Raw genomic sequence first — 16,322 nt, forward strand, 5'->3', positions numbered from 1 at the left:
CACTGTGTCACATGCAGTATTTTAACCGCCACAGTTTTAAATGTAGTATTTTCTCATCACAATATGCTCAAGGAAAGGAATGTGCTCAACCCACTGACCTGCAGATACCACATTTTCCATTGGCAATCCTGGCTGCACACAGAGGGAGGAAGCTTGGGCAGGCTACAGGTGGCTGCAGCACTCAGATGCCACCCTCACCACAGTCACACTTGGCCATCGGCACAGAGCGTAGGTCAGTGGTGCAGTGCAGCCACCACACCATCCAGGACAGACTAAAGAGGAGGATTTGGGGGCCCCAGTGGGTGTGGAGGCCCTGGAGTTCTGCCCAGAAGGGCACCTCTTTCTGCCACCCCTCTGCTGCCCAGCTCCGTGCAGAAGGTGTGCTCACCTTCAACCAGCATTGAGGCCTTCACCCAGGACCCCTACAGGTGAAGGCCCCTGTGGTTAATTGGTGTGTAGAAATTTTCCTTCCCTCACTCAGGTCAGTTAATGAATAAACTGCCTAAACCAGTTTTAACCAGCTCCTCACAGCCTTCTCAGTCCTATCAGTGATGAGCCATTTCCGTAGTGTGCTCAGAGAAGCTGCCCATGGACGATTAAAAAGCCTTAACTTTCCAAACACAGAAAAGCTAAGAAAAAGACTCTGGTAAACCCAGAAATTCTGGTAGGTTAATATTGCTGCCACCAAGCACTCTAAGACTTGCACAGAACTGGACCTTTAGATTGAGTGCTTTGGTCCAAGGTCCCTCTGTAACTGGGCAAATACAAAAATCTGCTCTCCCTTCCAAATAGGCAAGAATAAAACCAATTGCTCTCTCAGGCATCTGCCTGCAGGTGGAGTTAATTTTTAATTTGGCCAAGCTCTCATGGAGAGTTTTGCACCAGAAAAATCCCCCTTCTCGCCCCCCCTTTCTCCTGCTGGGTTAATAACTAACCCTTGGAGGCTTGTAAAAAGTAAGGAACAGAGAAAAAAACTTTTATTCAATTACTACAGACTGGTTCTGTCTAAGGCTTTTTAGAGAAAAAAAAAACTTTTATTCAATTACTACAGGATGGTTCTGTCTAAGGCTTTTAGCTTTTTCAAAACTCTTAAAAATAGTTGGTTACAAGAATGTTTCAAATGCACCCCTGATAATCCTGGGGCAGCACACTTTGAAATCTTAGTTACTCAGTTGCAAAGAACAGATATTTAGGACGATGCAAAGCACAACACAAGGAAATATAAATTCCTGACACGAAGTCTGACTGAATCTCCCTATAGCTAAATTCCCAAAGCCAAAGCCCTGGCTTGCTGTCCTTGAACTAACCAAACTCCTGATGAGAATCAAACCTTCTGCTTGAGCCTCCTTGTCTTACAAGGATCTACAGCCATCCTGCTGCAGTAAACTCAATTGCTGCATGTCTTCCATGCTCCCAGCACAGATTTCAGGCTAGTCTGCACTTCCTTTCTGGTTCCCAGAATTCCCCCTGCAGCTCTCAGGTCCCACCCATCTGGTGGACTGATTGGTTGAGCCCTGGAGTTCACCAGCCTGTCAGTCAAAACAAGGGTTCACTTCCTGTTAACTCTTTAGAGGGTGGGGAGGCTGGTCACTACAGCCCCAATACCCTCCTCTACAGTGGGCATACACTCCAGGTTACCTATCCTGAGCCTGCTCCTGCCAGGAGGTAGGGTGAAATCTGAAGTTGGGCACCCCTTGCCACTTCTCAGCAAATGTGGCCCTGTCTTTCTTTCCTTGGAAAAGGATTCTGGTCTATTAAAAATATCTTTTTAAAATGTCCTCTTAGAAATGAATTCCAATAACATGCATTTCGAAATCAGGAATATGAAGTAACTGTAACAAAGCCCGTGTTTCTCTCTTCTTCTATTAAAGTCTTTTGACTCTCCGGCTGATAATAAATAAATAAATGCCATAAAATTCCAAAAGAATATTCAAAATTCACCACCTCTCCTTGGGCACACAGGAAAGAAATGTTTTAAAAGCTCTTCAGTGTAACAAAAAATGAGATCATATTTTTTAAACCTGTGTGGAAAGAAAGTGACACATTTGGAGGGAGAAAGCAAGCTCAGCCCACAGCTAATCTCAGTGTTCGAGTGGGTGGATTTACACCAGTGCTGGATCTAATCCAGAATGTTTTAGTAGGTTTATTTATATTTCACTGTCTTTGAGGATCCCCCAACCTTCCCCTTCACATGAAATATCATTCCAATAAATTTCTAAAGAGACATTCATTCTTATGTAAAAGAAAATAAACACACAGAAAAATACTTTGTGATTATAAATTAGAAATGAGATGCTATTACATCCAGATCCTTTGAGACTCTGCCTTGACAAACACATTTTGAGAAGCAGAAGATTCTGGCCCCAACTTCACAACTTGGCTTGTGGGATGTAATAATCTGATTCTAGAGAACAGCTACCCCCTTCCCATAGGCAAGATCATCCACCCATGAGATTGATCTAGGCCAGGGGTTCTCAAAGCCTTTGGCCATTGTGGCTGGGGATGATGGGAGTTGTAGTCCATCATCTGGGGACACCCCCACCCCCAGGCAACCTAGACCTCACAAAGGAAGCAGATGCACATCCAGGAGATTAATAATAATAATAATAATAATAATAATAATAATAATAATAATAATAATTCAATTTCTATACCGCCCTTCCAAAAATGGCTCAGGGCAGTTTACATAGAGAAATAATAAATAAATAAGATGGATCCCTGTCCCCAAAGGGCTCACAATCTAAAAGAAACATAAGATACACACCAGCAACAGTCACTGGAGGTACTGTGCTGGGGGTGGACAGGGCCAGTTACTCTCCCCCTGCTAAATAAAGAGAATCACCACGGTAAAAGGTGCCTCTTTGCCAAGTTAGCAGGGTTAGCTAATGTTAAAAAGTCATCTCCAGATGACACATACAAGCATAAACCGACACAAGTGAAATTTGGGCCACCCTAGGCAGTGTGGCCCAAGGTGTTGTGATGCCTGAGGTACCTTGCCGCCTGCCCCTGATGGAGGCCGTCACCTTTCAGAACCAACCCTTGCCAGCTTTGAAAGTGGTGCAGGGTGTGTGGGTTGCCAGTAGCCTCTGTTTCTCTCCTTGTACTTGCTGTAAACTTTTCAAAGAGTGTAAGGAGAGGCACTCCTTGCAGAACGTGCATGGGTCAGATTGGTCCCAAAGAGCTGCTGTGAGGGCAGTGGGCACCTTGCTAACTTGCAATAGTCTATGCTTGAGGCCACCACCTCACCTTGCTTCATGGAAGTACTGCCCCTGCTGCTTGGGATTTAAGGAATTGTGAAGCTGTCTTATACCGCTCCAGTCAGGGAGCAAAGCTACCAGCGTTCCAAGGTGTTCTTGGAACTCAAATCTCTGCTGCTTGGGTGTCATGAGCATGCGGATGGACTTCAAGGAGAAGGAGGAAGAGATGGATGGGAGGGCAGCAGAGGTGGGTGTGCAAGGTCCAGGAGAGTGGGACCAGCCCATGGGAGGCTGGAGAGGAGTTAGAGCTTGTTGTGGCAGCTACTATGGAAGTAGGACGGCTGGTCTCAGCAGTGGAGAGACGTCACTCACAGAGACAGCAGGAGATAAAGGACAGCATGCACAGAATGGCTAGACTAACAAGCAAGGCTGCTGAGTCAGGGATCCATTATTAACAACACATGGTTTCAGCCTATATTAGCCGGCTTTGCCACAGCCGCTGTGCTGGTATCAACGTTGTTCTTCACTGAGATACTTGGTTGTGTTCCTGTTTGCTGTGCCTGTGTTTTGACTTTGGACCGTTTGGACTCTGTTTGTGGATTACGATTTTGGACTCTGTTCAACTGACTGGTGATATTACAACCCGGACTGGTTTGAAGAAACTGCTTACTGCCTGGCTTTGTTGTTTGACTTCTGCTCCTGTCTGTTTCACTCTCCAACAGCTGATATTAATAGCTCCAGTTTAGTGGGACAGGTTTACGACATTGGGGCCACTTTCCCCTCCTCCTCTTCCTCCCCCCCCACCTGCCTGCCTCCACCTCCACCACCTGCTCACTCACTTTGTGTCCACCCACCAGCCACCACGCTTTGCCAGCATTTCCTGCTCCCAGCTCCCAGGTGGAAGCAGGAAGTGCTGGCAAGCAGTGTAGCAGGAGTGGAGGCAAGCGGGTGGACATAGGCCCCCTATGCATTAGCTATGCCCCTGGTGAGCGCAGTACTGTCTACACAGACTGGCAGCAGCACTCCACAGCTTCATACAGAGTCCTTCCCCAGCCCTCCCTGGAGACAGAGACTGAAGCAAAGACCTCTTGCATGCAAAAACATGTGCTTTACCATGTTTACCAAGGGTTGCTTGCCCCATTCCTACCACAAGGATAAGATAATCCCAAGAGTGAAAACTGCAGGCACTCACTTGCAGATAAGTGCACCCAGACGTATGTATTTATTTTTATGTGTACATTTATATCCTGCTTTTCTTCCCAAGAGCCAAGGGTGGTGTGTATGGTTATATTTATCCTTACAACAACCCTTGTGCTGTGAGATATCTGGCTGGCCCAGATTCACCCAGTGAGATTCATAGCTGAACAGGGATTGAACTCAGGCCTCTCAGGTTCAAGTCCAACACTCTAACCTCTACACCAGGGATTCTCAATGTTGGGTCCCCAGATGTTTTTGTACTTCAATGCCCATAATCCCCAGCGCCAGTGGCCTTTGGTTAGGGATTATGGGAGTTGAAGTCCAATAACATCTGGGGACCCAACATTGAGAATCCCCGCTCTACACCATGTAAAAGGTTTCAGCAATTATCACAGAACTGCAGGAGGGAAGGAAGGAAGAACCAATTAAAGCAGAATTAGAAAGTATGTGTGTAGAATAGATAGATCTACTAAGTCAGGGCAAACTTGGCCCTCCTGCTGTTGTTGAACAACAACTCCCATAACCCCAGCCACAATAAATTGTGGCGTGGGGGTGATGGGAATAAATTGTGGCTGGGGGTGGCTGATGGGTTCAACAAAGGCTGGAGGGCCACGCTGAGGAACATAGGAAGCAGCCTTACAGCAAGTCAGCCATTGGTCTATCTAGCTCAGTATGGTCTTACCCAGACTGGCAGTCTCTCTCAGCCCTATCTTGGAGATGCTGCCAGGGAGGGAACTTGGAACCTTCTGCAGGCAAGCAGGCAGATGCTCTTCCAAGAGCAGCCCCATCCCCTAAGGGGAATATCTCACAGTGCTCACACATGTAGTCTCCCATTCAAATGCAAACTAGGGCAGACCTTGCTTAGCAAAGGGGAGCATTCATGCTTGCTACCATACTAGGGGATCGCAAAATGGCCAGCAATTTGACTGGGAAACCAGGATGAGCAAAAGCTCAGCATCACCATAACAGCCAGCCAGCCAGCCATTTGAATCAGGTTCAGTGTTCTCTCTAATTTTTTTCATCTGTGTGCGGAATGAGTGTTGTTCTGGGCGGCAGTATCAAGGCAGTGTCTGTGCATGTGAATTCAGAGTGGGGCCTTCCCAATTCAACCTGTGCAGGACCTAAAATTAACTGAGCGGACATTAAAAAAAACTTGCGAGCGTGCACATGTGTGCACGCCTTAGAGGGAACACTGATCAGGGCCAGCCCAGAATTCTTCAGTGCTCGAACCTTACCCTGTCGCTCCATTCTGTGAGGAACCAGCTTTTGGCACAGGGCCCCATGTCACAGTTCTCAATGTCAATGGGGCGCAGTTTCATGTTGCACTCTTCATCGTCCACAACATCTCCAAGGTTACTGACACACTTGACATCTCGGGTCCTCTGGCCCACGCCGCATGGCACCGAACACTGAGGTGAAGAACAACAAAAGACCTGCAGGTCAGGCAGTTTCTTGTTTCTTTCTGCATGCGGACCATCTGTTGGGTGTGGCCAGTTCTATGCTGGAAGAAACAAGAAGCTGGAATCTGCTCCCAGAAACCCCAGATGTGATCTGAGTTATGCAAATTAAACTCCATGTGTGAGCCCATGCTCAGATTTAGGAGTTCACCCATGTGGGAGAATCTGGATTGCAACCAAAATAGACATTAGGGGGTGGGGGGAAATGCCAATTATAAGATTTAAGCAATCTTATATCTACAATGGAGGGTGTTAAGGAAGGCTGGATTTGTACAGCTTTATATACAAGAGAATGAGTAATAAACATCTATAGAGGGACATAGGGACTCAGGATGCCGTCATTGGTCCATCTATCTGAGTATTGTCTACAATACTCACGGCTGCTCAGCTTTAGCCCCCCTGCAGGTGTTGGCCTACAATTTCCATAATCCCTGGCTATTGGCCATGGTGGCTGGGGATTATGGGACTTATAGTCAAAAAACAGTTGGTGGCCAAAGTTGAACAGGCCTGGTCTAAATGGACTGGCAGATGCTCTCCAAGGTTTCAGGCAGGAGTCTCTCCCAGCCTACCTGGTGAGTGATCTTGGTGATCTCTCCCAGCCTACCTGGTGAGTGATCTCTCCCAGCCTACCAGTGAGTGATCTTCTGCATACAAACATACAAATTCTCTTCCACTCAGCTATGGCCCAATAGCACTCACACGTAGTCTCCCATCCAAATGTAAACCACAGTGTATCTGGTCTTGCAAAGGGGACAAATCATGCTTGCTACCACAATCCCTGGCTATTGGACTGGGCTATTGGATTTAAGCTCTCCTCCCCTTAAGCTGAAACAAAATTCCATGATATTACCCAATTCAGATCTTGATGCTCTGAATTTACCTTAAAACTGAGTCGAGCTTAAAATTTTTGGAACCAAAATTTGACATCAGAAATCTGATTACTTTCATTGATTACATGAATAGATGTAATGCAAAAATTACTAAATTATATTGGAATTTTTCATTTACTCAGTCAGTTATCACTGCATGTGGTAACAGCTGCTGAACAATCTCTGGATGTCAGATTCCAGTACTGGAGAACAGATTCCCTCTAATATCCCCCAGATATTTGCATAACTAGACAACATCCAGGGGAAATTTACCATCAGCCTTCAGAGAGATTTTTGAGAATTTTTGGAGTAAATTCATTTCAGCTCTTTCAGATGTTTCCCTCTTCTAAAATGGCCAGGCATCCAATCCTGCCCTTGAAAATATAGCTTCCTTATGCGATGGATGAAGAGGGTTAATATTATGCTACTAAAGGCATTTCAGTCTTACCAATAAGGAAAGCAATGGAACAACTTGGAATGAATGATCTTTCATCATCTCTCTCATCCCCCTGCTTACCCAAAATAAATCTGGCTATATTTTAAAAGGAGCTGATTAATGCAGAGGAATAATTTTGAGTCTGCTAAAATTAAAAATGTCATCTTCCTTCTCCAGAATACAAGATCAAAAGATGGTTCTGTTTATGGTCTTTAACGATGGAGAGAGTGGCCATCCCACAAATATTTTTAAGCCATATGTTTGCATTTAAGATCAGTGAAACAGTTGCAAACTGGGGACCCCTTTGGATTCCAGAAAGAAACCTCTTCAGCAAGCAGAGTGTCTCACTGCAATGTCCTCTCCCTTTTCATGTCGGTCCCCCTCCCCAAATTCCTTTAAGGAGTGAAAGACTTTCATTATTCTCTCTTTGCCTTGGGAATAAACTAACTGAAGAATTACATCTAAGAATCGCAGGGCTGGTGGAACATGAAGGTCATCACGTCCAACTCCCAACCAGGTTTTTCCTCACAGAATCTACCATAAACTTCCAAGTGTGGCAGCAGAGAGGAGGATCAGCTGCCACATCATATGATGATTCTCACCATTCTCATCTGGGCCGGAGAGTCAGCACCCAGGTGTTCTCCCAACCCGCAGTTGTGTGAATTCACAAATCAAGGTAGGAGGAGGGAACTGGGTAGGACGGGTGTGTCTTACCCACATCCTGTCCCCAGTATTTTGCCGAGGCAGGCAAAAAAACCCACATCCTACCCAGCTCCTGTCTCTGATTGTGTGGGAGACAGGAGCTCTCCCCTCCTCCTACCTTGCCTTCTGAGTTCACATGAGCGCAGGTGAGTGGGCCTGGCTCTCCTACCTTAGCTGATGGCTCTTCCTACCCAGATGAAGAACATGAGAAACAGCCTCCTGACTACCCTGGCTATGTGAAAGAGCTTGTTTATATTTAAATATATATGCAACGGTAGAATGAGTGTACAGAACAAAAACCACCAGTTTGGGAATCCACTCAAATGCTACCGGAGTTATGCTGCATTGCTGGCCTCTTTTAGTCCTCAGTTGGCCTGACCAAAGGTGGACCAGCATTGCAGTTCTTTGGGGAGGGAAAATGAGGGCATTTGCACTTGTAGTCTGTTGACTGAAGGGTGTACAGATGTCTTCCCCCCAGTTCCTGCCTCTGGTGACATCACACTGGCATTGGAGGTTACTGGTTGAAGCCATTGCATCACACCTGGTGCGTCTGAGTGACTTGTTTGAATAGCATCTGTGACATCACTCAGTGGAGACACAATCCCTGCCCCATCAACACACATACACATGCTTTCATAATTGTCCTTCTCAGCAGGAATTCTTTTTCCTTGCAGTCAGGAGTACTTTACTGGCTTAGTGTGCCTCTCCACACGTGCACGGATACTTTAAAAAGCAAAAAACAGACTCAAGCAAGCTTCTTTCTCTCCTCTGCCAATACCCTGCTGTTTCCCATGGGTTTGTTCTCCGAAGGTATTTTTCCCTTTGAGGACAGTGATTCCCACCCCCAACTCTAGACTGCAGCATCTGGTTTATAGCGGGGGATAGGGATGTGCACAAACTTCATACACTGGCTCAGTGCCTCGGGGAGGTGGTGAGAAAGCGGGACCGTTAAGGAAAAGGAGATCAGGTCCTTACCTGCTCTCGACTGCTGCATGCAGCTTCCTGCTATGGCAGAGTTTGTCCCAAGTACCCCCATGCGGTGCCAGCATGCACATGGCACCTGTGCATGCACAGATGCCATCAGCATACTGGCACCATGTGGGGGTACTTGGGACAAGGACCTGCTCTCCTTTTTCTTAATGATCTTGCTTGCCCTCCTTGCAGTGCTGAAGCAGTTCGGACCTCGACTCAACAGGTTTGGCGCCGAACCAGTGCATGAACCCCAGTTCGTGCATGACCTCGGTTCGTTGTGCACATCCCTAACAGTGTGTGTGTGCGCGCGCGCGTGCATGTGCGTGTGCGCTACAAGGCTGAACAGACATCACCCCCAACAATGTCACTCTGCAGCAGCAGGCCCCCTGCAGCAGGCCCCCCTCACCACATGATGGCTGCGGGATCAGGGCCTCAAGTGGAGCTGCCGCCATCTATTATATTAATTCTCCCGGGTGTGCCTTGGAATGTGCGTCCCAGCGCCCAGCTGATTGGCTGGGTGGCAGATGCGCCTGATTGGTTGAGGAGCACCCAGGAGGATTGGTCACTGTGGCGGTGGGTCTGGCCCGGCCGCGGAGGCAACGCCCAGGAGGGAGGAAAGAAAGTGCGGGAGCAGAAGTGGCAGTGGGGAGGAGAGGCGGCTGGGCCCGGAAGTGGAGACTGGGGCAGAAGGTGTGTGTGGGGGGGAAGAGATAACTGCCAACCCCAAAGAGTGCACCGATGCTCTGTGCGGGGTCAGCTAGTTGCTCCTGAAAACATAAACCTTCCATTTTTGTGTGGTGGATTGTTCCTGTTTACCGATGTCCATTCTGTCCGAATTTGCCATTCGCTGCAGATCTTCAGCTGGCACGTACTTGTTGTCTCCGGTTTCTCCAGGTGATGGCAGCGGTACGGCTGGACCGTCAGGGTGCGGTTGGCGTAGATCTGACGGCACAGGACTTGGCGGTGCTGCATGCCTAGCCCACAGGTCTTGCTGCATTCTGACCACTCCCCTATATCCCAGCTGAAAGACAACAGGAGAGAGAAATTATCTTATCTTATATGCAGGGGTCTCAAGCGACAGGTGGCTCTCATTACCCGTTACCCTCCCGGCACCTGCAGTTTTGCGTATCTGCGGTTGGGTCATAGGGACCCAGTTTCTTTATTTGCGAGGCGAAAATAGGGTTATTTTCGCCTATCCACGGATCTTGAGTGGCCGGAAATGACTTCTGATGTCTTGGAATGTTTTAAAGAAGGTTGGAAACCATTCTTGTTGTATCTAAAGAATTACTTTCCTACTATGGACTTTACAGCAGGGTTTGAAATTTAGCAAAAAACTGCAGGTTGGGTAGATTAGCTATGTTTGTAAGGGTTTGAATTTATGTTTTGAATTATTATTATAGCAAGGGTAAATTTTATAGCTGATGATTCACGAAGAGATGTGTGCGGGAAGTCCACCTTTTTGTGTGTATTTGCAATGAATGACTGTTAAAATTAATAAAAATTGAATTGGCGGGGGGGGAAGGAAATGACTTCTGATGTCATTTCCTGCTGCCGTTTTGTAGTGCTGAGCCATTTTGTGGCCTTTTTCCTGCAAAAAAGAACCCGCCAAAAAGGAACAAAAATGGGAAGATTTGGAAGTTTGGGGGGCATTGCTGGAGAGCAATGTACTTATTTCTGCTCCCCGCTTCCACTTTTTTCTAGTAATTTCCAGCACACTTCAGAGGACTGCAACTCCCAGAGGCGTTCTTACCCCAGTCCATGGCCCCCAAGGTCCAGCGGGGGCCTTCTGCCACCTCCCCACCCCGAGCCTGCTGCTGCCCTGGCGGTAGGCATGCTGGAGTGGCTTGCAGTTCTCAAGGGCCGGTGGGCTAAACGGTCAGGCCCAGCGGCCGCTCCCAGTCTGCCTGCAGCTGCCACCAGGTTGTGGGAGGTCTGCTTGGCTCACCCCACCCCCCAGCCCCCGGCCCCCATGGTGTCTAGAATTATTGAAGTTTTGGGCACAGTGAGGCAGCGGTATCATGCTTCTAGGGAGGATTTTTTGTTTAAAAAGAACTCATGGGAGGGGGGCCTCCCAAGCCCTTCAGGTGCTTTTTAATCCTTTACTAATTGACTAAGACAAAAATCCTACAGCCACTTACCTGGGAGTAAGAGCCACTGAGACTTACTCCTGAATAAATATGGGGCCCATTCACACGACCTACCAGGCAGGCAGGTGGGCGAGCAGTGGGAAAAGCTCCCCAAACCTTGCCTCCCCCCACCCCAGACGATCACTGTTTGCCGTGCATCGCAGAGCAAAGTGGATCACCTTGAGGCCGGGACTCATTGTCCCAGCCTCTGGGTATCTCACAGTGGCTTGTTGTATCCCATGCAACGAGCACAGTGCCCTGGGAGATTCCTCCAGGAGACGAGCACATGTGGCACCCATCTCTGTGTTCAGCGCAAGCTGCAAGCTGCTTGTGTTGACATATCATCCAGGCAGCCAGGGTTTGGTGCCAAGGGACTGGCCAGGGTTTGGTGCCATGTTTGGTGCGTTTGGTGCCAAGGGACTGCAAAGATCCATGTGGATCCCAGCGGTTCTCGTGGGCAGCCAAGCCCAGGCTTGGAGGCCTAAGCCAAGGTTTGGCTGCTCATGAGAACAGCCTCATAGCATCACAATGTCAGTACTAAGAGAGGGGAGCTGATCTTGTGGTAGCAAGCATGACTTGTCCCCCTAGCTAAGCAGGGTCTGCCCTGGTGGCATTTGCATAGGAGACCACATGTGAGCACTGGAAGATCTTCCCTTCAGGGGATGGAGCCGCTCTAGGAAGTGTAGAAGTTTCAAGTTCCCTCCCTGGCAGCATCTCCAAGATAGGGCTGAGAGAGATTCCTGCCTGCAACCTTGGAGGAGCTGCTGCCTGTCTGTGTAGACAATACTGAGCTAGAGACACCAATGGTCTGACTCAGTATACAGCAGCTTCTTATGTACTGCAGCTCTACTTTTCACTTTTATTTAGAACAACAACAACAGTTTTTGACATTATCTTACAAGGCTGGGCATGGGAAAATGTTACAAGCTTCCTCTTCTGGCGTGGGCTTGGTGCTGGTGTCACAGTAGCTCTCAGATACCTCCTCATGAGTATTTCTGTTCACACAGTGGAAGATGGGATACTGTGACCCTAGGGGAATAGGAAACATTTTAGAAGGCAGTGAAAAATCCATATTAGACCAGGTACTGATCAGCTGGTTGGTTGACCTGACTTTGCACAGTAGTAGAGCAAAAGAGATGGATACAGCCTCCTCTCCCCTCTCCCACCTCTCCAGGATCACGCATGCGTCAGTAGTGTGGGCATGCAGCACAAGTGATTCTGGATTGGCGAGGATCATGTTGGGGGGAGATAGGTTGTGTCCTGCCATCCCTGCAGCCCCACCAAAAAAGATCACGAGAATGACCGCCATCTCTGCCTGAGTCACAAGTTGCTTTGAGTCAGCAGCTTTATAGCACCAGGTGGAACACTACTGGTCCTTGGTGTCACCTGGTTTATGCTGGACAAGCAGCTGCAATACCACTCTCTGACCATCTGCACTGGTGGCACTGCAGAGCTGTAGACAACAGGTCAACAGATCCCTTCTCTAACAAACTGCTGCAATAGTGCAAAGGGAAAGGTATCTGGGTTCCATTTCTAGGATCTCTGGTTCCTGGTACTTAGAACAGAGAAGAGACAAAGCATTGCCTCTGGAAGGCACTTTACTGTAAAGGTTTGGGAACTTTAAAATACTGTAAAGTTATTTAACTCATGATGAATCCCCACCATGATGACCACTTCCACCTTGATTACTGCTAATAGTTTCTTGACAGACACTATTTTTAAAAAGGAGAGAGGCGGATTTACTCAGAAAGAAAAGGGAAAGGAACATCTCTGCCAAAGTAAAAAGTGTCCAGTGGTGTGTTCAACCAGGAAAGCTTTCAGCATCACAAATACTAGTTTATAAGACTTCTACTTCCAGATCCATTTTTCTTCTCCTTGTAGAGTTTTCAGAAAATACGTAACTTCTGGGCAGTGGGCCGCATTGTCATTTGTGAGCTCTCTTTGATTGCTCCTAAGGAAGCAGGGCACATTCCAGTTTGATTGCTACCAAATCCCATTGTTACAGCCACCTCTGTTCCCATCTGTATTTAAGCCAGGCATCACAGTTGTGATTTAATGCTGCAGCCTGGGGCAGTCTTAAAAGAGCAACCCACACTGGAGCCTCTGGAGGATTCTCAGCTGCCTTCATTGTTCCCAGAGTGTGTCAACTGTTGCAACATGTTGCATTTTGCCAGAAGAGAGGGGTGGGAGTAGCGTGCTGCCTTCTTATGTCCCTGGCTGGGCTTTTGAGATATGATGCCTCAGCTGGAGAAAGTCAAAGTTTCTGCCAACACAGGTGGGACTAAGAAGAAAGGTAGCTTTGACCGTGTTAAGTGCTTAGAACACAACAGAGAAGAGGTGATCACCAAGTTAACAGCTTGGGTCCAGGGTACTTAAGAGAACATCTTCTCTGTCATTCCCTCTGTCGCCTATTAAGATCACCTGGAGAGGTCCGGTTACTGTTGCCACTGGCTCATTTGGTGTGACCTACGATTGGGCCTTCTCTGTGGCTGACCCAGGATTCTGGAATACATTCCCTGTATTGCTTTTGAGAAGACCCTCTAGACCAGGGTTTCTCAATGTGTGGGTCCCCAGATGCTAGAGATGTGCATGGAACTGCAGAGCTGCGGTCCAGCACTGGGGTGAGGGTTCCTTTAAGGGAGGGGGGAGGGTGTACTTACAACTTCAGAAAGCCTTTTGCTGCCAAGAGGGGCAAGTGCTTAAGAGGGGAAATGCTTACAAAAAAGTGTGCGCCAGCGGGGGGAAAGCAGCGGAAGGGGTAAGTACACCTTCCCCCTGCCCTTAAAGGAACTCCCACCCCGGCATTCCAACCACCGAACCGCCCCCAAATAGGACAGGTCTGGAGGCCTGTGGAATGGCCTCCAGACCGGTCCGTGCACATCACTGTGATTCAACATCACAGTTGAAATTATTGGACTTCAACTCCCATAATCCCCAGCCCCAGTGGCCTTTGGTTGGGAATTATGGGAGTTGAAGTCCAATTACATCTGGGGACCCACACGTTGAGAATCCCTGCTCTAGACATTCCTAATTTCTCAGGCTTTAAACTGATATTTAAATCATAATGTTTTTATTTACTGAGATTGTTTTTATCTGTTTTATGAATTCTAACTACTTTACATTTTACCTTTGTTATGTTTTAACTTTGTACACTGCCTGGAGTTCAGGCAGTATAGAAATATGATTGATTGCTAAATGAATGAATGAATGAATGAATGAATAAATAAATAAATGCGAAAGGAGCCATTTTTAACAGAAGCTTTTATACATCACAGAATTCAGAATGAACCAAAAGGTGCTCAAGCAGAAAGCAGCACTTGGATTCATCCTGTTCTAGCACAGGGCTGCACAACTTTGCTGCACAACTTGGGCCCTCCATCCGTTCTTGGACTACAACATCCATCAGCCCCAGCCACAGTGGCCAATAGTCAAGGCTTATGGGAGCTGTAGTCCAAAAACTGCAAGCAGGTCAATGTTGTGCATAAGGATGAGAGGATAGTTCCCAAGGTTTCTGCTTCTGGATGGTTTCTTTGATTTGCTCTGCCGTGCATTCGAGACTAGTGTGCTAGTGCAACGAAGGGTGCATCTAACTTCTTTCATATACAGTAAGTTGCAGGGAGCAACTTTGTGTAAGAGGGCAACTGCCATCATTCTGTGTGCTCTCAGTGCGTGTGACCTTCCTGAATGTGCAACTTTATTGTGCTCATGCAGCTTTAGTCTAGATGTCAGCCATTGGGTACTCTTGGCCATGAGGAGGGTCTCAAGCATCTAACTGTCCCGGCTGAAACCTGAGTTAACTTTTCTAACAAGAGAGTAACTAGAAGAACTAAAAAATAGCTAAAGCCGGACCTTGAGAGCCTGGGACCTTCATGCAAAGCCACAATAACTCCTCCTCCTCCCTCGCCCCCTTTCCTTACAGGAGCTCTTCAATAGGGGTTTCTCAGCAGCTCCTTTGAGATCTTTTGCATGGAAATGCCAGGGATTGAATCGGATCCCTGATTCGCACAAAGCAACATCCCCTTATTTTCATAGGAAGCCATCAGGGAGGATTATAACCTGTTCCTCTCCACTGCCACAGCAAATAACATTTTCCCCTTCTCAGAATGCATGCTTTATTTGCGTTTAACTTATGCAAACCAGGCTTTATAGCTCTTTTAATCTCTTTGCTCCCAGCAGATTTTGGTTATGTTTGCTTTTCCCTTGGTTCAAGGCAAAGACAACACAGTGACTATGGTTTTGGCCTGTCACATGCTCTGTCTTTGGCAGACTGGGATTTTCAAGGGTAGAATATAAGCGTAAACTGCACATGAGATACAAATCACCCACCTTTCCCACAAGTGGTGGTGCATTCAGTCATTCCAACTTGCTTCCAGTTGTGCTCTCGGTTACGCCTTGGGGGTTGACCAGCAGACACCTGGTTGTTTGGCTGATGAGAGGGAAATCTTCCTGGCTTGATCACGGGGAAGTTCCCCACAGGCTGCCCCACGTGCGTGCCTATTTCCCTATGCAAATCTGCCTCCTCATAATTCACAGTCTCGCTCACATCTAACTGGCCATTGAAAGGCTCTCCTAGGAAAACGGAGACAACAACAAACCAAGCATTTATCTCAACGATGAGCTAATCTGATGCAAGACAGTAATGGAGCTGAGATGGCCCGGGGATGGGTTCATTGTGAGTTTTGGTCCCTGTGGGCCCCCACCTCTGAAAAAGGAGCTTTCCTAAACCAGCTGTAGATCCTGAGTCATGCACTAGTAGATGGTTCCACAAGCTGCCCTTCTAATTGTTCCTCAGTCAACCATTCTCCAAGATTTCAAGAAGGGGTCTTTCCCAACTCTACCTGGGAGCTTCCACATGCACAGCAGATGAGCTACAGCTATCTCTTATAAAAAGTGACACTGCCCTCAAGCTGCCTTATACCGAGTCAAACCATTGGTCTATCAAGCTTAGTCTTGTGTGCACTGACTGGCAGGAGCTCTCCAAGGATGTTGTTGTTGTTGTTTGTTGTTGTTTCTTCTTCTTCTACTACTCCGGATTACCTGGGAGAGCGCCTTCTTCTGCATGATCCCCACGACACATTAAGATCATCAAGAGAGGTATGTCTCCATATAACTCCAGCTTCTCTGGTGGTGACCTGCGGGTGGGCCTTCTCTATAGCTCCTGGGCTGTGGAATGTGCTCCCTACAGACATTTGTGGCTTAGCATCTCTACCAGCCTTTATTATTTATTTATTCGATTTCTATACCACCCTTCCAAAAATGGAATAATAATAAATAAATAAGATGGTTCCCTGTCCCCAAAGGGCTCACAAACCTAAGATCGACACCAGCAACAGTCACTGGAGATACTGTGATGTGGGTGGATAGGG

The 16,322-nt window shown here is 47.5% G+C and overlaps 1 protein-coding gene across 7 annotated transcripts in view; it reads right to left on the reverse strand.

Annotated features, from left to right (window-relative positions):
• Positions 1 to 16,322, reverse strand: part of THSD4 (thrombospondin type 1 domain containing 4) — a 435,377-nt gene that overhangs the window by 34,396 nt on the left and 384,659 nt on the right. For all 7 annotated transcript variants that reach the window (XM_053271987.1, XM_053271990.1, XM_053271988.1 and 4 more), the window contains 4 exons: positions 15,283 to 15,525; positions 11,856 to 11,985; positions 9,647 to 9,851; positions 5,630 to 5,803 (listed from right to left, as the gene is read on the reverse strand). In XM_053271987.1, coding sequence (XP_053127962.1) covers positions 5,630 to 5,803; positions 9,647 to 9,851; positions 11,856 to 11,985; positions 15,283 to 15,525 — 752 coding nt within the window. The remainder of the gene's footprint in view (positions 1 to 5,629; positions 5,804 to 9,646; positions 9,852 to 11,855; positions 11,986 to 15,282; positions 15,526 to 16,322) is intronic.

Source organism: Hemicordylus capensis, chromosome 10, assembly GCF_027244095.1.
Source record: "Hemicordylus capensis ecotype Gifberg chromosome 10, rHemCap1.1.pri, whole genome shotgun sequence".
Classification (NCBI taxonomy): Eukaryota; Metazoa; Chordata; class Lepidosauria; order Squamata; family Cordylidae; genus Hemicordylus; species Hemicordylus capensis.